Raw genomic sequence first — 21,077 nt, 5'->3', positions numbered from 1 at the left:
TTGAATCTGTGTGTGTGTGTGTGTGTGTGTGTGTGAGAGAGAGAGAGAGCATATGCGTTTGCATCTATATTTGATTGTGTGTGTGTTTCTGTATGTGTTTGCGTGCATGCATGTGTGTACGCTTGTCTGTATGGATGCACGTATGTGTGTGTGTGTGTGTGTGTTGTTCGCACGCTCGTCTGTGCACCTGTGTGTACACTAAACACTGATCTCCCTACGTGGGTAAACACGTACACGGCAAAATGTAGAAGGAGGGAAAACATCAAAACAGGAAGTAAGGAATTTGACTGACAGCTGGGGCTGGTAGATGAGCGCAAATCAAAGTGCAACAGAATGAGCAGGCAGACAGCAGGGCCAGCACCACCTCCCCCCTAGCTTCCTTTCTTTCACTGACCCCCCCCTTCCCCCCCGCTACCGGCACTGACCCTGAGACCCACAGGCATGCCATCCAGACCGTACCGCATCGCCAATTAGGAACTGTGTTCTACTGTCACTCTCCAATCAGTGTTCGTTAATCACTGCTGGTGGCCAATGGCGACGGTATTCGCATGTAAGTTAATTTATCTGAATGCGTGCAGCTGTGACAGTTGATGGCTTTTGCGAGTCTGTCTGCAGGGGCGAGCTGGTTAAGCAGCACTACCGCGGCCTGTCAGAAAAGCCGTTACTCCACTTCAAATATATTCTCAGGTTCACAGACGTGTCAGACTCGATATGTCACTGGCGGTATGACGACAGAAGTTATAAATATATTTATAGCAATGGCTGGGAAGACTGTCAGACCGCTGTACTCGCTACTGCTACAACAGCGTGTTAATTCAATGAGTCGCTGTAAAATGCGATTGCTATGGGCTGGCGTGTCGCTTCTTTTGAAAGTATTAGCTGCACAGCATACGCCGTTTCGCTAGTAGCCAGGTAAGCACAAGCCCTAAGCTTAACGGGGAGGGGGGCCACTATGAAAGCCAATAACAGCACTGCTTAAAATTAAAAGCGCTGTAAAAAAAAAAATATATAAATCACAATTAATATCCCACCCACCTCCTGTGCGTTGAAATATTAAATCAAAAGCGCATTCGTTTAAGTATAAATCACAAAGAAAGCAAAAGAGCATTGCTGCCGTAATTAAACATTTATACGGGCATAATCTATTTTACGATGCCAACCACCACAACGTGCAATAGGCCACAAACGAGGGGAGGGAAGGGAGTGAGATTTGGGGGGGGGGAGGGGGAGGGGAACCTGGATTCCAGAGCGTCTTACCATCGCACTCGCCGTCGGCTGTGGGCGAGCCCGTCTCTGGCATCCCCGTATCACAAGAAATTTGACGCATGATAATCGCGTTTATGAAGTTGGCCGCAGTCATGGTGGTCTTACCGAGTGCTCGGAGCTCCACTTCCTGTGTGGACATCAGTTTGTTATGAGTCTTTTCCCTACTAGGGGTGCCGCCGCCGTCGCCGCGGCCGGGCCCGCTCTCCGGCTGGGGGGGGTGCTGGTGGGGGGGCAGCAGCGGGTGGGGCCGGCCCGGGTGGTGCCCCAGGTGGGCGGCGGCCGGGGGGTAGGCCCCGCCGTACACTATCCCAGGGGGCGGGCTCACGAGCTTGGGCTCAGACTTGCTGGACGAGGAGGAGGACCCGTGCTGGTCCTGGGGGTGTTTGGACTGGCCGCCGCTGCCTCCCCGGCTGTGAGCTTTGCCCCCTTCGGAGCCCCGGCTCAGCTCTTTGTGCACCGCAGAGTCCAGGCCGAGGTAGGGCAGGTGGCCACCGTAGCCCTGGTAACGCGAAGAGCCCGGCGGCAGAGACCTGGGGCAGACACACAGATAGACGCACAGACAGACACACAGACACAAACAGACAAGCACAAAGACGCAGAGACAAACACACAGACACAGAGGAGACAGTGAAAATCAGAGTTCAAAATGAATGACGTTAAATTAGGACACTGTAACAGAGCCGTGCTCCGTGCGTGTGCTGAGTGCAGCAGAGCACCACAGAGCCGGGCTGCGGGGCTGACCTGAGGACGGAGGGGTTGGCGTGCTCGGCGGAGACCGGCATGCTCTTGCCGGCGGTGTTGTGCAGCACGCTGGGCCGCTGCTGCAGGCTGTCCTGGGTGCGAGGGGACACGGGCGAGTGCTGGTGGCCGTAGGAGTGGGCGGAGCCACGGGCGCCGCCGCCGCCGCTCCCAACCGGGCTCTGCTCTGTGCCTGAGGGAGGGGAGGAGCCATTACAGCCTCCAGCTTACACGGCTATACCGCAAATACATGGGACATGAGACAGCTAGCATACACGGCTATACCGCCAATACATGGGACATGAGACAGCTAGCATACACGGCTATACCGCAAATACATGGGACATGAGACAGCTAGCATACACGGCTATACCGCTAATACATGGGGCATGGGACAGTTAGCATACACGGCTATACTGCCAATACATGGGGCATGAGACAGCTAGCATACATGGCTATACCGCCAATACATGGGACGAGACAGCTAGCATACACGGCTATACCGCTAATACATGGGACATGAGACAGCTAGCATACACGGCTATACCGCTAATACATGGGACGAGACAGCTAGCATACACGGCTATACCGCCAATACATGGGACATGAGACAGCTAGCATACACGGCTATACCGCTAATACATGGGACATGGGACAGCTAGCATACACGGCTATACCGCTAATACATGGGACATGGGACAGCTAGCATACACGGCTATACCGCTAATACCCAGGACATGAGGAAGCAGCACTGACCTGGTCTCCAGATGGGCGCGTGTTCCACAGTGCCCTGTCCCATAGAGCTGGGCTTCTCCCGGTCCCTCTCCCTCTCACGCTCCCTCTCTCTCTCCCGGTCGCGGTCTCGCTCCCTCTCCCGCTCCCGCTCCCTGTCCCGGTCTCTCTCTCTCTCCCTCTCGCGGTCTCTGTCCCTCTCACGGTCGCGTTCCCGTTCCCTCTCGCGGTCCCGGTCCCTCTCCCTCTCCGATGAGGAGGATCCTCCTTGAGCCTTGCTCATGTGCGAGGGTCCGCCTGGAAGAAACAAGAGGGATTCTGGGTAAGCAGGGCTGCACTCCTCTAATAACACACAGAGAGCAGCACATGTAGTACACTGGCATTCATTTCTACCAATGAACTAATTGAGATGCCCCAGAAGTGGCCCACTCAGATATCAGACAACGGTAAAACAGTTCAGATAAAGTCGCAAACCACATTGTTCATACATGATATATAATTTTGTCAGATAATGTAAATACTTAAGATAAGAAATTAAGAGAAGTATAAAAATTCAGAAACTCTCTTCGCACTGAGCTTGTGTGTAGCTCTGGTTTACCCAATGAGAGCAGAGCCCCCGTGCGTGACACTGAACGCTAGGCTAATGGGCGTAGCGGCGGGGTACCTGGAGAGATGGGGGAGGTGGTGTAGGGCCGGTTGGGGAAGGCACCGGAGGCTCCGGGGATGTAGGTGATGCGGTCCATGGGGGAGCCGGACGCCCCTGCGGAGGGAGGGACCAGGACAGGTAAGTGTGGCACCTGAGACAGATCGATGATCCCTGGGGAAGGAGAGGGAGAAGCTCAGCGTTACGAGCCTGGACCGCCGCAGCTCAAACGCATCGAGCCGCGTTTCCTCCACATCGGCCACGACTCATTTCACAAGCATCGGGTACAGTGTGACAAAGTCAGCTGGCCCATCAAGTGGGATAGGTGGGAATGACCAGTGCTGGGTTAGGAGGGAAAGACCAGTAATGGGTAAGGTGAGACTTGGACAGTGGTGGGTTAGGTGGGAATGGTCAGTACTGGGTTAGGTGGGAATAGCCTGTGCTGGGTAAGGTGAGACTTGATCAGTGGTGGGTTAGGTGGGAATGGCCAGTACTGGGTTAGGTAGGAATGACCGGTGCTGGGTAAGATGGGAATGCCCAGTGCTGGGTTACGTGATAATGAGCAGTGCTGGGTTAAGTGATAATGACCAGTGCTGGGTTAAGTGAGAATAACCAATGCTGGGTTAAGTGAGAATAGACTATGCTGGGTAGCGTGAGAAAGGCCAGTGCTGGGTGAGGTGAGAATAGTCAGTGCTGGGTGAGGTCAGAATGGTCAGTGCTGGGTATAGGATAATGCTTGTCCAGCCACAGGGGGGCAGACAGGAGCACACTGTTTGGCCGTTCATAGACGTGCGGGTGCGTTCGCCGGAGCCTCACTGCGGGGGGCCGCTGAGTAGGGCAGGGTGAGGGGCTGTTCCCGCGGCGACAGGCCCCTCAGCAGGTCCGTGCGTTGAGCCGCCATGGCGGCCGCGGGCCACTGGTGCATCTGCTGGGAGGTGATGTAGTCGTTGAGCAGCGTCTGCCGGTTCTCCAGGGCCACCGTGTCCGGGAAGCCGCGGATCAGGTAGGGCGGGTAGGGGTGCGCGTAGGCCGGGTTCGGGGCCAGGTGGCGGGGAAGATAGTAGGCTGTTGGTGAGAGGCCAGGGAGAGAGACTGTAACGGGACGCGGAAGAAGTCGGCGGAGGTGGTTCTGAGTGCGGTGCCTCCGCGGGGGCAGGGGACGGGGGAAGGGGGGGCCCGCTGTACCTGGGTCGATGGGGATGCCCCTGGGCAGGGCGGCGGGGTCGAAGGTCAGGGGGATCTGCCCACGGTACACGTCCGCCCCCAGGCCCTGGAGCAGGCCAGCGTATGTGGCCAGCGTGGGGTGGTGCTCGGCCACACCCTGCAGCGGCGACTTGGTGGAGCTCATCTCCCGAGGCGTGGGCGTGGCCTTGCGCTCCTGGGGCTGGGACTTACTGGCACCTACAGCAGGGGGTGAGAGAGAGAGAGAGAGAGAGAGAGAGAGAAGGCAATTACCTCAGCGAACACGTCCATGCAGGAGAGGGACTCTCATAGCAGTTAGGTGCCCAACATCTAGCACGTTCATGTAACTCCTGTATCTTCATCTTCTAGCACGTTCATGTAACTCCTGTATCTTCATCTTCTAGCACGTTCATGTAACTCCTGTATCTTCATCTTCTAGCACGTTCATGTAACACCTGTATCTTCATCTTCTAGCACGTTCATGTAACTCCTGTATCTTCATCTTCTAGCACGTTCATGTAACTCCTGTATCTTCATCTTCTAGCACGTTCATGTAACTCCTGTATCTTCATCTTCTAGCACGTTCATGTAACTCCTGTATCTTCATCTTCTAGCACGTTCATGTAACTCCTGTATCTTCATCTTCTAGCACGTTCATGTAACTCCTGTATCTTCATCTTCTAGCACTTTCATGTTGCACTTGTATCTCCATCCTGATGCTGTAGCTCTTTATCATATCTTGTGTAATCATACCTCACTTCCAGTTTATGACTTCCCATAACTTTACTGACTTTGCCAAAGCTTACTGTGTGAACTAGACTTGATGTTTATGCCTATGGACAACTGATACTTTGTGATAATTGTACCTTACCTGACCTGTGGTCTGTGGTCTGTTCCAGGATAAAAATGCGCTGTAAAGGCAGCGTACCTTCGTGCTGGCGCTGGCCGGATTCGCGGGAGGACACGGGCGAGCCGCGGTGGGCGGGGCCGGGGTAGGGGCCCCGCAGCAGGCCCTTGTGCTCCTCGTAGCCCAGCGGGCTGTGGTGGGCCTTGGCCGCCTGCTCGGGCCCCAGGGCCATGGAGCTGGCGGCGCTGACCACGGCGCTGGGGCGGCCCTTGGGGCCCTCCTCGTAGCGCCCGCGCTCGGGCCCCCGCGCCTCCAGGTGCGGGGGCCCGCCGTGGTAGGAGCGCGGCGAGCTGGCGATGATGGAGCGCACGTCGTGCCGCTTCCCCGACCCGCCCGACTCCTGCTTCAGGGGGGTACCCTAAAACACAGGGCACAAGCACAGGCCTGTATATAACACACCCCTAAAACACAGGACACAAGCACAGGCCTGTATATAACAAACCCCTAAAGCACAGGACACAAGCACAGGCCTGTATATAACAAACCCCTAAAACACAGGACACAAGCACAGGGCCCGTATATAACAAACCCCTAAAACACAGGGCACAAGCACAGGCCTGTATACAAACCCCTAAAACACAGGACACAAGCACAGGCCTGTATGTAACAAACCCCTAAAACACAGGACACAAGCACAGGCCTGTATATAACAAACCCCTAAAACACAGGACACAAGCACAGGCCTGTATATAACAAACCCCTAAAACACAGGACACAAGCACAGGCCTGTATATAACAAACCCCTAAAACACAGGACACAAGCACAGGCCTGTATATAACAAACCCCTAAAACACAGGACACAAGCACAGGCCTGTATATAACAAACCCCTAAAACACAGGACACAAGCACAGGGCCATATACAACCACCCCTAAAGCACAGGCTTGTATATAACAAACCCCTAAAACACAGGACACAAGCACAGGCCTGTATATAACAAACCCCTAAAACACAGGACACAAGCACAGGCCTGTATATAACAAACCCCTAAAACACAGGACACAAGCACAGGCCTGTATACAAACCCCTAAAACACAGGACACAAGCACAGGCCTGTATATAACAAACCCCTAAAACACAGGACACAAGCACAGGCCTCTATATAACAAACCCCTAAAACACAGGACACAAGCACAGGCCTCTATATAAAAACCCCTAAAACACAGGACACAAGCACAGGGCCATATACAACCAAACCACAAAGCACAGGCCTTTTATATAACAAACCCCTAAAACACAGGACACAAGCACAGGCCTGTATATAACAAACCCCTAAAACACAGGACACAAGCACAGGCCTGTATATAACAAACCCCTAAAACACAGGACACAAGCACAGGCCTGTATACAAACCCCTAAAACACAGGACACAAGCACAGGCCTGTATATAACAAACCCCTAAAACACAGGACACAAGTACAGGCCTGTATATAACAAACCCCTAAAACACAGGACACAAGCACAGGCCTGTATATAACAAACCCCTAAAACACAGGGACACAAGCACAGGCCTGTATATAACAAACCCCTAAAACACAGGACACAAGCACAGGCCTGTATATAACAAACCCCTAAAACACAGGACACAAGCACAGGCCTGTATATAACAACCCCTAAAACACAGGACACAAGCACAGGCCTGTATATAACAAACCCCTAAAACACAGGACACAAGCACAGGCCTGTATATAACAAACCCCTAAAACACAGGACACAAGCACAGGCCTGTATATAACAAACCCCTAAAACACAGGACACAAGCACAGGCCTGTATATAACAAACCCCTAAAACACAGGACACAAGCACAGGCCTGTATATAACAAACCCCTAAAACACAGGACACAAGCACAGGCCTGTATATAACAAACCCCTAAAACACAGGACACAAGCACAGGCCTGTATATAACAAACCCCTAAAACACAGGACACAAGCACAGGCCTGTATATAACAAACCCCTAAAACACAGGACACAAGCACAGGGCCCGTATATAACACACCCCTAAAACACAGGACACAAGCACAGGCCTGTATATAACAAACCCCTAAAACACAGGACACAAGCACAGGCCTGTATATAACAAACCCCTAAAACACAGGACACAAGCACAGGCCTGTATATAACAAACACCTAAAACACAGGACACAAGCACAGGCCTGTATATAACAAACCCCTAAAACACAGGGCACAAGCACAGACCTGTATATAACAAACCCCTAAAACACAGGGCACAAGCACAGACCTGTATATAACAAACCCCTAAAACACAGGACACAAGCACAGGCCTGTATATAACAAACACCTAAAACACAGGACACAAGCACAGGGCCCGTATATAACAAACCCCTAAAACACAGGACACAAGCACAGGGCCCGTATATAACACACCCCTAAAACACAGAACACAAGCACAGGCCCATATTCAACCACCCCTAAAGCACAGGCTTGTATATAACAAACCCCTAAATATACAACATACAACAAACTCACAATGCTCATTAACAAAACATAAGAACAAAAATTTTACAATATATCTCAGTATAAGAACTGCATTTTTAATATTAATTTGTTTAGTATTTTTTAGTTTTGTGAAAGTTTTGAACACATTCTTATGTTTGGATGGCTCGGAGCGTAGTGTTTAAATGAGGATGCTCGGTGGTGCTCGGGGTCGCATGCGCCCACGCTCACCTGGGTGATGGAGCCCTCTTTGCCAGCCTTGCCCGTCAGCATGGCCTCGGGCACGTGGCGCAGCTCCTCGCGCGGGATCTCGTGGATGGAGCGCCCGCCCTCCTTCACCGTGGGCACCATGCCCTCGTGGGGGCGGGGCTTCAGGGAGTCGGGGGGCGGGCCTGAGCCGCGGGACGGGGAGCTCTCCCTCTTCATCTGCTTGACCTCCCTCCGCAGGTACTCGTCCTGGGGGTCCACGTGGCGGGGGATGCCTGCGGGGGGGCGGAGCGGGCGGCTGTCAGTCACGGTGGGGGGGGGGGCGGGGCCGAGGAGCACTGACGGACAGACACGGGGAGGGGGGGCGCCTTACCTTGCGAGATGGAGCCGCGGATGTGGTGCGACTCCTTGAAGTGGTGTGGGCTGTGCCGCTCCTGGGGCATGGCTCTGCCTATCAGCCCTGTGAGAGGAAGAGAGAGATGGAGTGAGGGAGGAGAGCGAGAGACAGAGAGAGGGGAAGAAAGAGGGACAGAGACAGGGGAGAGACAGGGACAGAGAGGGAGAAACAGACACACAAAGAGGGAGAAAGAGAGAGGAAAAGAGAGGGATGAAGAGATGGAGAGAGAGAGAAAGAGAAAGGGAGACAGAAACACTATTACACTGTGAGTCCCAGAAAGAGAGGCAGAAAGCTTGCTTTGTGGCTCCATTAGAACTGCCCCTGATTCCTACAGTACCCATAATGCACCTTCACAATTACTGTCCCTGATTCCTACAGTACCCATAACGCACCTTCGCAGTTTGCAGCGGACAGCGAGTCCCGGATGGGCAGGCCGCGGGAGATTCCCCCCTCCATGACATCATAGGGACGCTTCAGCCCCAGAATCTCACCCGGGACTCCCCTGCCCTCCTCTTTAGGATTCTGAGGTGTGGTTCCTGATGGCAAATCACACATTTAACCATATTTCACAGTTTCTTACATCTCTTTAGATGCAGTATTTTTCTAAACAACAGTGAAGAGTGCGGGAGTCAAAATGTGCAAATGAGATCCTACAAGATTGAACAGAGGCACGTCCTACAAATATTTTAGTGGCAAAACGCAAAAAATAAAATAAATGAATAATAATAAAAATTCCAAATCTGAAAGGACAAACACACATTGTTTCCAATTATATGCAAGAAAAGCTGTTTGACATCTTTTAACAGTATAATACATCGGTGTACTTAACCATACTGTCTTAGCCTTATGGAGCTGCTTATTGTATACAGCTGGGTAATCACTGAATCAGTTAAGGCTAAGTCCCTTTTCTTTAGTGTTTAACAGCAACGCCCAACCTGAGAATCAGGCTTTCAGCTCATGCAGGGGGAACTGCATAACCACCAGACTCTGCCACCCAATGGCGGGAGCCCAGGGGAGGTCAGCTGATCAGCTGTGCGGGCGCGGCGCTCACTTTCGTAAGAGAGGATGTGCCCGCTGATGCCCTCGTAGACCAGCTGACCCTTGGACAGGGCCTCCTCGCGCGCCCGCTCGGCCCGGCTGGGGCTGTCCTCCGTGATCAGGCGGGTGATGGTGCCCTTGTACAGGACGTCCGCCGGGGTGCCCTGTGCAGGGGGGGTGGGGGTGGAGGGGGGGAGACACAGGAAGTGTACCTCAGTGCTTCAGTCATCCCTGCTGCTTAGCCAGCAACAAGCATGTCATTTTATTTCCTACTTAAATCCCTTATTCCCTGTGTGCAACGGAGCACACACAGACTTCAAGCAAATCTGCGCACAGCTGCTGTGTCTGAGCCACCGAAAATGAACAAGCAGTACAAATAAGTGATGAATGGCGACCCACTTACAACACCGTGGGTCAACTGAGATCTGCATGTCCTCCTACTGGGCCTGCACGTTACTGACGGTATGAGGCCAAATGACAATCAGTACCGCAAATACAAGGGGAGAGTGAAACAGCCCAACTTTCCCAGAACATCTCATTTGGGCTTAGTTGGAAGTGGGGGGGGGGGGGTTGCTCTGACAACCGTCCCGTCTCCATAGAGAGCAGCGGCTGTCCGGTTTGATTGGGGACCTCTCCTCCAGAGAGGCGGGCCCCGCTCCCTCCTAAGGGCCCCGAAAAGGCCCCGGGGCCCCTGGGAGAGGGCGCTCCGGTTACCGGATCGGGTGACTGCAGCCGGCAGCGGCCGTTATCGGCCCATCTGCCCCACAGCGGCGGGGCGGGGGGGGGAGGACGCCACAGACACCTGATGCAACACACGGGGCTTATCTCTGTGTACCCACAGCCCACGGCCCCGCTGGACTGGACCCAAGCCTACGCAAATACAGCCAGCACGGAGCTTCTCTGCCCTTTAATTAGATGGCCTCCCACCCCCACCCCTCACCCCCCCTTTCGATTAGTTATCTTTTCAGGCAGAAAATCAGCCCCCCCCCCCACCCCCACCACCCCCACCCCTCTGTTCCGCCCTGGACACCTGGCCGCCGGGCTGACTTATTGCGAGATAAGTGGGTGAAAAGTGGTGTGATTCTGTGGCGGTGGCAGGTGGACGGGAGAGAGCAAACAGATGCATAAAGGAACAGGGGGGCCGGCAGGATGCGCCCGTTTCTATGGCGAGGGAGACGCGGCGGCCCGCGCGGTTATGTCATCCTCGGCGGGAGGGCCTCGGCTTCTGGTCGCCGTTGGTTACGGCACGTCGGCTTCCCGCCCTTTAAACGTATGGAGAGGTGCCCTCTGGCTATCGGCGGCGCCGGCGGAGCTCTGAGCTCCCGCAGCTACGCTCCTCAAAGCGCTGCTGACGCACGCTGCGATCCTCTCCTTCAGCTCTCACTGCTCGCTCGGGCCCCAAACTTCTCTGCTATTCCGCACGGAATTCCGTACCCGCAGTCTTCAACTTACAAAAAGCCAAAAATGGCTATTTTAGAAGATACGCCAAAAATTTACAAAAATCTCAACACAATCATTTCTACATGGACCTCGTAGTGTGCCCGGGGGCAGTGTCATACTGAAACAGGAAAGGGCCTTCACCAAGCTGTTGCCACAAAGTTGGAAGCACGGAATTGCTGAAAATGTCACTGCATTAGGATCTGCCTTCACTGGAACTAAGGGGCCAAGCCCAAACCATAAAAACAGCCCCATACTAACTAAGGGGTGTCCAGACACTTGGTCATAAAGTGCATTTGGTGAAATCCTGAAAACCTGTCGATATTAGGGGAAAAACTGAGAAAACACTGGAAAAGTAAACCTCTTTCACTTCACAATGTGGATGAAATCAAAGTGGGGTGTCATTACACTGAGCACAATCAGCCTCAGTACAGCAGCGCTTCACTGCTGATGAGCTACCCAGAGAGGTCAAGCTGTGCATTCTTACATAACTGCAGGCTGTGACTGCGCAGGCTCTGCACTTTAACACACTCCGACATAACCGGAAGATTCACACATCAAATGAATATTCCAACAGAATGGTAAAATGCTAGAATGTTAACATTCTCATTTTATTACTGAAGCATTGTGACACATTATAAAACCAGCCAGATTTGATAAATGTGACATCTATCAGAAGAACAGAAAGCTATATTTGAGGGCACATTGCTGACATATCAGAAGGTATTTACGCTTGAGAAACAGAAACCCAAAGTGAGATGCACACGAGTGTTTTAAGAGCCGCCTGGCCCTCAGGCATACCTGAGTGATGGACCCCCCTCTGTAGGAGATGGGCGTGTCCTGGTGAACCCTGGTTCCCGGGAGACCCTTAGTGATGCTGCCGCCTTGGACGGCAGGCATGGACCCTGCTGAAGGGAGATGAGCGTGAGAAACGGTGAGTTTACGGGGGGGGAAAAGCACTACAGGGGGAGAGCGGCGCGTCCTCACCCCGTCCCGCGGAGCCGTCGTACGACGTCCCCTGGGTGGACAGGTTCTCCGCCTGGGGGGCCTGACCGCGGGGGGACAGCTGCTCCTGCTTGACCACGGCGAACGGCCCTGCGGGAGGGAACGACAGAGGGGGGGGTGGGGGGCGGGGGCGGAGCCTCGGTCAGGGAAGGTGGCGGGGGTGCATGGTCGGGCATTCCGAATTGCGTACGGGAAGAAAGGCCACTCACCAGCGAACCAGGGCTGGGAGTGTGTCACCCACTCCAGACACTTGGACTCACCCGCTTTCTTCGGCTCCATCCAGGACAGGCCCAGCGGCCCGGCGGGGATCTTGCCCTGTTCCGAGCCGTGGGCCGGGCTGTGCAGCTGGACCGGGGTACCCTGGGGGGCGGGGGGGTACAGGAGCGGGGGGTTAGCGAGCGTCAGGGACGGACGTCTGTCCTGGCGGGCTTTCGGGCCGCTCTGAAGCAGCGGCGGTGACGGGGCCGGCGTGGGCGGGGCTCACCTGCGTGATGGAGCCGCCCGGCTTGGAGGAGGAGATGAGGGGGGGCGGCTCGGGGATGTGCAGCGGGCGCACGGCCGCCATTCGGCCGCTGTCCTGCGGCAGGCCGAGGGGGACGCCGTGCGGGCCGGCCTGGAAGGAGGCTGCGGAGACACGCGGAGGGTCAGCTGACCAGCGGCCGAATGCGTGGAGGGCTGGCACATACGGGGTAGAGGGGGGCGGAGCATGAGGGTGGCAGAGTGTGAGGGGGGAGGGAGTGTAGGAGGAGGGGGTGGAGAACACCGCCGGAGGGGGGCGTAGTTTAGGGGGGCAGAGTGCCAGCCCACCTTGGCTGAAGTGCAGCAGGTGCTGGTCGTGGCTCAGCTTGGCCATGTCCCGGTGCGAGAGCTGGTAGGGCGACAGCACCGGGCGGCTCAGGTTGGCGGGTCTGGGGTCCTCGGCGCCCCTGCCCTGCTTCTTCCCCTCCCCGAGCGGAGAGAAGGCCCGGGACTTATCTGTGAGGGGGGGGGGGGGGGGAAGAGACGGACACACAAACAGAAGGGTCACACTCCGGGTCAGGCCCCGCCTCTCCTCCTACAGGACGCGTGTGCGGAGCCTCTGGCGGCCCGGCGGGCGGCGGCCCCGCGTCGCGGTCAGGTGCGCGGGAACGCCGTGCGCGTCCTCCCGTTCCGCCGCGCCCGAGCCGCTCGGGGGCGGGCCCGAGGCTAATGTGTGTCACAGGCAGAAGTGGTAAAAGGGGAGGGGTGAACCTACGTAATCCGTGAAGCAGAGTCTGTAGCCACCTCTCGTTGCCCTCCATCTCTGTGGACACACACACACACGGAAGCTGAACATGTGCTCCTCCCCTCCCCACCGAACACCGCCCCCGCGGCGTGAAGGCGCTCCAGCTCCTCCGTCTCTCTGTCGCTATCCCCGCCTCTCGGTTAGCGCCACCAACGCCTCATTGCCTCCGCGGCCCATAAACGGGTAAGTGCGCTCTACTGCTGTGTGACGCGCTACAGGCAGTGACTCAAACACGCCTGCGCTCACAGCCGGGCTGTGTCATTACAACTGTGCGAACGCACGTGGAGGCGTAAACGGGAGCATTTTGTGCCCAAACATTTACAACAGAGGAAATGGAACACATAAGGACTACAAATAACAAAAGACTACATTTCCCTGTACTGCAGCCTTGCCTTCATTTTGACATGTACTGTTGTAGACTATATAGTGACATATAGGTGAACCTGTTTCCCCGTTTGTTTCTGATATTCAGCATAGAGGCACACATCTCCCTCCTCACAGTGGCACCCTGCAGGCCGGTGCTCACTTACCAGCACATGCTGCTCTTAACTAGGGCCCTGTCAGTCACTCTAAGCGCTTCAACAACTGACCAATAAACCAGCCTCTTTTCAGGGCAAGGCATATTAGTGCCCTCCCGCTAACTACAGCCTGACCAATGACAGAAAAGCCAAAGGTTAACTGCTACAGATGAATCTTCACATATAGTTGAGCAAACACACACACATTTTACATCTGCTGAATTACATATGCAACAGACAGGCTTTGGCGCCAATTATTCATCAGAATCACATTTAAAGACCCGTGAAACTGCCGTTTCCTGTGCAAGGCCCTCTCGTTAGTGTCAGGCCGCTGAGGAAGGCCTCTCGTACCGTCCTTGTCGCTGGCGGTGGAGGCGGGGCTGCGGGTCCGGACGCGGGGGCTGCTGCTGACGTGGGCCTCCCTGTCAGCCTGCTGCTGCTGCTGCTGCTGCTGCTGCTGGGGGTGCACCTGCGCTTTCTGCTGCTTGCCGTGGGGGGAGCCCTCCTGCGAGGACTCGTGCGCCATGGTGATCTGCTGCTGGTACAGCGCCAGCGCGTGGGGGGACACCTGCTGCTTCCCGCCGCCCCGGGCCCCTCCCTGCGCCGACGCCTCGGGCATCTGATCAGAGAGGACAGCGCCCCCCGGTGAGTGTGCTGAGCAAAAGCACGTGCGCGCTGAGCGTGCACGAGGCGCTTCACTGGCCATTCAGACACATGGCAGCGCACACACACACACGCATGCACGCACACGCACACAAACACAGACAGACATACACAGGCAGGCAGGCACACACACAGAGACAGACAGACAGATGCACATATGCACGCACACACACATGCATACACACACCAACAGACAGATACATGCAGAGACAGACAGACTGACGCACACACACACACAGCCCCACCCACACACACCTATGCACACACACACAGACTGATGCATGCACACTCACACACACAGATACTTAAGCAAATCCACACACAAAGCAGCAGCTGCTGAAACACACACACGTGCTAACTCATAATCTGCCATGAAAGCAGAGCTTTTCGGTCTCCTGCCCGCCTGTGCCTCAGAGACTCCCTTACTGAGAGCTAGCCTGCGCAGCCCCCCCCCTTACTGAGAGCTGGCCTGCGCAGCACCCCCCCCCCCACCCCCCCCCCCCACCGTGCGCTCTGTTATTTAAGCACCCTCCTCCTTATCTCTGCACCAGGAAGGCTGCCTTTAATCCCCCTGCAGCACTGACCTGCCCGCTGGCTCTAATCTGCACGCTCATCTGCCACGGATGCCACCGGCACACGTGGGCGTGCCGCGGGGACAGGAGGGGCCCTCCAGGGGCCACACACCGGCACGCTCGCTCCCCCCACTGCTCCTAACGCCCGGCACTCGCGCTTCTATGCAAAACGGAATTCTCTGTGCCTGCGTTCTAGACCCACACGTGGACTGACCAATCCCTCTGCAGTCTGCCTTTTAGCACGTCCGATTGGCTGGTAGGCTGTGTAGCCTAGTGGCGGAAAAGCCATGGCGGTTTGGGATACGGCTGCAGACGTGCGCACATACACACATGCACATGCACGAGCACACATAAACACACAAGCACACGTGCACACACACACACACACACACACACACAGCACTTAAACACTCACGATGGGGGGGATGGCAGCAGCCCTCTGCTTGAGCTGCTTGAGGTCCATGGGTTTCTGCAGGGGGGAGGAGATCACCCCCTCGTGGGAGTAGTTCAGCAGGCTGGGCCTGGGTGAGGTCATTCTGGAGAGAGAGAGAGGCAGAAATAGAGAGAGAGAGAGAGAGAGAGAGAGAGAGAGAGAGAGAGAGAGAGAGGCAGAAATAGAGAGAGAGAGAGAGAGAGAGAGAGAGAGAGAGAGAGAGAGAGAGAGAGAGAAGAGAGAGAGAGAGAAGAGAGAGAGAGAGGCAGAAACAGAGAGAGAGAGAGAGAGAGAGAGGCAGAAATAGAGAGAGAGAGAGAGAGAGAGAGGCAGAAATAGAGAGAGAGAGAGAGACACCATGAGACGCCCGTTCGCGGTGCTGGGCGAGCGGATGCCGGCTGCTTTTCCTTAATATGGCCTGGAACCGGCTCTCTCTCTTATTTACTTTCCTGATAAACATGGATTAACCCCGCGTGGGAGAAGTCCTGGCAAATGAAAACACAAAGAGCGCGGACGCTTCGAGTGTGTTTCCATCTTCCCTGCACCCCACCCCCCCCCACCCCCATCTGCGTTTGCTTTGGCCTCCGCACCAGGAACGTTTCGCTCAGCTGTGCCAATAAACGCAGTCTGCTGTCATGGAAAAAAAGACCAAGCGCTCGGCGAACACTCTGGGACAACCCCCCCCCCCCCCTAAAAAAAAAAACCACACCCCCCTGCTCCATGCACACCCGCTGACTGTCACTGATCGCATAATGGCCGTTGCTAATGCTACTGAAGGTGCGTCGACCGCGTGAGGTCTGCAGACAGGAAGCAGCCGCGGTCGGCCCTGTGCATTAGCGGTCATTACTGATGAACCATGTGACCGATTCCACAAAAGGTTCCCAGCAGTTCTTCTTCTGAACGCCTGTGTGAAGAAGCCATTACACCAGCTCCAACGATCCACTGCGGTCGCAGTATTGAACCGCGCCAATGCCGTAGCACCACCAAGGAGCCATTACTCCATCTAAGCAGAACTCATTAATCAAGCACTGTATCGCAGGGTTGTCCCATTGCAAATTTTACTGTTAAAATGAGGATTCACAAACCTCCTACAAAGCTCTGAGGGGGGGGGGGGGGGGGAGAGAAATCCCCTTCGACAAAAAGCTGAAAAACAGCTTGTTTATATTCCGCTGGTGTTTTATTTGATGTGAAGCAATATATATAACGGGCTGGAAATTCCCTGCAGGCATATTACCCAGCCACCCCCGCGGGGGCCTTCTGAAGAGCCAGAGACGCCGAGGAGAGGATCGTTTCATGTTACGGGAAGAGCGCCATCGCTTTCATCGCGCCGGAGCCGCTAATCTCGCCGGCGCTAATTACCGTAGCGCACCGAGAAGTTCAAAAGACGCGGCGCTTTCTCCCCGCTCGCGCCTGACACGCACTCTGAGGCGCGAAGGGCCCGTTCAGCCCCGCGCTACAACAGCGAGCGCTGCACCGGCACGGGCGGGGCGCCACACGGGCCACGGAGGTGACACACGGGATTACACGCAAAGACTGAAAATGCCAAAATGAACGGCACATTCTCACAGGACAGGTGGGTGGGGTGCGGTTGAAAAGACCATGTCCATAGCATCCAGAATTGGACAGATGACTGAAAGTAATGGCATGTGTCTTGTTCCACCATATTAGGCATTGGCTAAAAAAAACATTTTTAAAAAAAATTTTTTAGAAGCTTCAGGTTTTCCATGTAATGCAACTCAATTTAGCAAATGGATATTCTTCACCATGATGTTTCTCATTTCTGATTGGTCACTGGGGCCTGGTCATGTGACATGATCTTGAATATTGAATGGTATGCATGTAGATGTTTTTAAAACACGCAGTGAAATATTAACTGAAGCAGCTGAAGTAACGCAGCGGTGCTGGGAGCAGCTGTATCTGATTTCACTAAGAGCCTGTGTTGTGTTTTTCTGGCTGCTTCCCTCCTGGACCCCTCCAAGGTTGAATGAAAGTGACCCTGTTAGCCCAGCGCCGCGGGTTCTGTTTGCGCTGCGGGGGCCGGGGACTCAGGTGTGAAAAGCATTCTGGGAAAAGTGCGCGGGCGTTTGTAAAGAAGGAAGCGGCCTGGCTCCCTGAGCTCCGCGTACGGCACTGGCGCGGGTCTGGAATGATCCGAGTCGCCCGGGTTACGCTTAGGCCCCGCCCCCTGCCCCCCGCCCCGCTCACCTGATCTTGTCGGCGCTGTCCGTCTCCTCCACCTCGTCGGCGCTGCAGGTGGCGCTGGAGTCGCTGTCGCCGTTGGAGCCCGTCTTGGGCCCGTGGTCCCTCTTGGACCCCTTGCCGGACCCCTTCCCCGCCTCCGCCTCGGCGGGGGGCTTCTTGTCGGCGCATTCGGCAGGCTGCTCCTTGCTGCACTCCCCCGCCTCGCTCTTCACCTCCTGCTTGATGGCCTGCTCCGCCTCCCGGAGGTTCGGCGGCTTCTCGTCCCCTCCCGACCCCGCCTCGCCCAGGGCGGCGTCCTGGTCCCCCGCGGCCCCCTCGGACCCGGGCCCCTGGCCGGGCTTGCTCTCCTCTTTGGACTTGCTCTCCTCGGAGGACCGGGGCGACGGCAGGCTCTCCGTGTCCGAGCTGTTGTTGGGCCCTGCTTCAGGAGTGAAGAGATGACAGTGGCCAGCGGGTCGAGAGGAAGGACAATGCACAAGGCCAACAGGTCTGGGAAGGAAATGAGCTGGTGTTGTCTTTAGCTGGGCACATTTACAGTAAGATTAATGGAAGTGCCAGCGCTGTGCGTAATCAGGTCACGTTTCAGTGGAAGGGAAAACAAGCGGAGCAAAGACCATTTCTGGTGATGGAAGAAACTCCCTCAGGCTTCTACAGCACGAGATAGAGCCACCAGACACAACCAGGGCATTCTGCAGGATTCCCAGGGTTCTGCGATACCAGCGTTCTGTACAATCTGATACCAACAGTCCTAAAAATAAATATAGAATTAACTGGACATTAAGAGGGACGGAGCTAGTACAGGTTAATATCCCTTTCCAAACGGGAGAATAGTAAAACAATAGCTACAGACAGATGAGGTTCTGGAATCGTAGACACATACGATTCCCGACCAATATGGCTTCATTTACAAATTTTTTATTTACACAAGACTGCTATTGTAATTAGGTAAACCAAAAGGTTGTTCCATTCAACTCTGTTGATGTTCCATTTTGACATTAGCACAAAAAGTCAGAGTTTTAACTAGCATAGCTAGCTACGTAGTACAAGCTATCACCATCACACATCCATATCACACAGTGACGCAAAACTTTCTAAAGTTCCCATACCTGTACAAGGACGTTAAAATATGCCAAGACATTAGCTCTTGTGATTCACTTTTTCTTTATTAGCAATCGACTAAGAAAATGTTTCCAGACCAGAGTGCCAGAGTTAACAAAATCATACTTTGCCAGGCTTGTGAGACAACACTTAGCTCACTGGTACAGCCATGTGTGAACGTCATGAACCCAGTAAAGTCCTTCAACTGCGCAAACTAGATTTCCGAAAAAAACTTAATACAACATTGTTCCGTGTTCGGTGTGTGAGAGACTCAATTTTGTTCATCTGAAATCATCTACCGGCTCAACATGGATGTACATGTCAATTTATGGTAAACAGTGAGCCAATGAAGGACACGGATGATATAACAGGCTTATCCATGTGTTACTTGACCTGAATTCTCTGTGGAACCCAGAATGCAATATTCAAGCAAACAGAGGAGGAACGGATAAGGATTCTATCCCATGGCAACCATTTACAACCGGGATAATAGATTTGCCGTAGAATGCTAATGCATCCAAGTTTTCTACAGCATTGATTCCGATTCCCCGAATTCAAATGCAGTGGGTTCCCTGTAAACACCTATCTCCAGTTCTTGGTATTATCTATGTCTCTATAAATTTCTGTTTGCCTAACCCATTTCAAGGTAGTACCCTCAGCATCTCAGTGTTCTCTCCGTACAGTCATTCCCAGAAATGTAACTGCCTGGGACTGTAACAGACGACTGCAGTGTTACTCTAGTCTTAGTCCTCTAGTCTCGCTGGTGTTCTGTGGTGTGGGATTATGGGATGGAGAGCAGAGTTCCTTGTGTCACACTAGCAGTTCCCTGGTGTTCTGTGGTGTGGGATTATGGGATGGAGAGCAGAGTTCCTTGTGTCACACTAGCAGTTCCCTGGTGTTCTGTGGTGTGGGATTATGGGATGGAGAGCAGAGTTCCTTGTGTCACACTAGCAGTTCCCTGGTGTTCTGTGGTGTGGGTTTATGGGGCTGAAGAGCGGCTCCCTGGTGTACTGTTGGGCGGCTGTAAGTGGCCTACTGTACCTTCTCCGTCCTCGGCGGCCTCTTCCTCGTTGCCGCTGGCGCCGGACACCTCCATCTCCTCCTCCTCGGCGGCGGACGGGGCGCTGGCCTCCTCGTTGGTGGCGGCCTTGCGTTTCCTCCGGGCCTTGCGCTCCTTCTCCTGCGGGGCAGCGGGACAGGCGCCCTCAGGCAAGCGTTCGTCTCCCCCCCTCTCCGCCACTCCCGCCCTACCGTTCCCCCTCCTCCCCCTCCCCCGCGGCCTCGGCATCCCGGCGCGGCGGGACGGGCTAGCGGAGGACGCGGCGCGGCGCGTACGCGGGATCGAGCCGGTATCCGAGCGACCGTATGAATAAACTTAAGGGCGTGTGTCTGTGCGCACGCGACCGAGCGCACGCATGTCCATGCTGAGTGAGCGAGCGAGCGAGCGAGTGTGTGAGAGACCGCGCGATCGTGCTGAGGGAGGGGGGGATGTCACACAGAAGCAGAGGTTATCACTTACAGTAAGTGTGCAGCTGGCGCCATTTCATCACTTAGCCCAAACCATACTGACCAGCGGACCCGACATATGGGCTAAATTGAAAATAAAGAATCACTGATCCACACTTAAGGGCACGGCTGTTCTCTGCCCCTTTCTCTCGCGTGGGGTTTCTGGAACCCAAGCCAAAGTACGCATCAGCTCGATAATAGCCTAACAGCTTCCCGGGGCAAGCCCTCGAACGGAACAGAGTACATTTCTTTTGATCACACCGAATCAAAATGATTACACTCCGGAATTAAACTGTACATTTAATCAAAGAGGGTCCACTTTGCAGTCATTTTAAAAGGCGCACTTCCTTATGCTTTTAAAACACAGGGTCATCTGCACTTTAAATGGACATGTCCAGCGCCGTTGGGCAAACCTGTCTCCAGACAAAGATATGCAGGCAAAGAAGGTTCTGGAAAACTAGCAGCCGCGGTGTTTGCTGTTAAATGTTGTAGAAAAATGAAACAGACGTATAAGTTATTGAGGGCTTACCGATTTCATTTTGTGCTGCTGCAAAATCTCGTCCAGTTTCTGCCTCTTTTTGTAGTTGAAGTAGAAGTTCTTGCACTGAGATACGGATTTGGAGCCCACCATCTTGGCAATGCAGGACCAGTTCCTACCATACTGAAGGAGGCCTGGAAATGAGACACCGCAGGTCAAAGGTCAGGACAGTTTCAGGGTTCAAAATAAGCAGAACTTTAACTTTAACAACAAAAAAAAAAACTAGGAAAAACACAGCATGCTTCCCCATTTCACAGAACAACTTAATATTCTT

General features: G+C 54.4%; 1 protein-coding gene across 18 annotated transcripts in view; it reads right to left on the bottom strand.

Moving 5' to 3' along the window:
• ncor2 (nuclear receptor corepressor 2) overlaps positions 1-21,077 on the bottom strand; it is a 141,566-nt gene that overhangs the window by 12,968 nt on the left and 107,521 nt on the right. For 5 of the 18 annotated variants that reach the window (XM_064354036.1, XM_064354052.1, XM_064354039.1 and 2 more), the window contains 22 exons: positions 20,795-20,937; positions 19,801-19,939; positions 17,665-18,082; positions 15,442-15,562; positions 14,143-14,410; positions 13,244-13,291; positions 12,817-12,984; positions 12,494-12,684; positions 12,219-12,369; positions 11,992-12,099; positions 11,806-11,912; positions 9,581-9,731; positions 8,922-9,065; positions 8,506-8,592; positions 8,157-8,407; positions 5,490-5,826; positions 4,565-4,780; positions 4,196-4,444; positions 3,401-3,553; positions 2,761-3,033; positions 2,008-2,197; positions 1,258-1,796 (listed from right to left, as the gene is read on the bottom strand). In XM_064354036.1, the coding sequence (XP_064210106.1) occupies positions 1,258-1,796; positions 2,008-2,197; positions 2,761-3,033; positions 3,401-3,553; positions 4,196-4,444; positions 4,565-4,780; positions 5,490-5,826; positions 8,157-8,407; positions 8,506-8,592; positions 8,922-9,065; positions 9,581-9,731; positions 11,806-11,912; positions 11,992-12,099; positions 12,219-12,369; positions 12,494-12,684; positions 12,817-12,984; positions 13,244-13,291; positions 14,143-14,410; positions 15,442-15,562; positions 17,665-18,082; positions 19,801-19,939; positions 20,795-20,937 (4,452 nt within the window). The remainder of the gene's footprint in view (positions 1-1,257; positions 1,797-2,007; positions 2,198-2,760; positions 3,034-3,400; positions 3,554-4,195; positions 4,445-4,564; positions 4,781-5,489; positions 5,827-8,156; positions 8,408-8,505; positions 8,593-8,921; positions 9,066-9,580; positions 9,732-11,805; positions 11,913-11,991; positions 12,100-12,218; positions 12,370-12,493; positions 12,685-12,816; positions 12,985-13,243; positions 13,292-14,142; positions 14,411-15,441; positions 15,563-17,664; positions 18,083-19,800; positions 19,940-20,794; positions 20,938-21,077) is intronic. The other 13 variants (XM_064354048.1, XM_064354049.1, XM_064354040.1 and 10 more) reach the window with 11 other exon arrangements.

This window comes from Anguilla rostrata, chromosome 10 (genome assembly GCF_018555375.3).
Source record: "Anguilla rostrata isolate EN2019 chromosome 10, ASM1855537v3, whole genome shotgun sequence".
Lineage (NCBI taxonomy): Eukaryota > Metazoa > Chordata > Actinopteri > Anguilliformes > Anguillidae > Anguilla > Anguilla rostrata.
The sequence above is the reverse complement of the archived record's forward strand: the minus strand, read 5'-3'. Positions and strand labels throughout refer to the sequence as shown.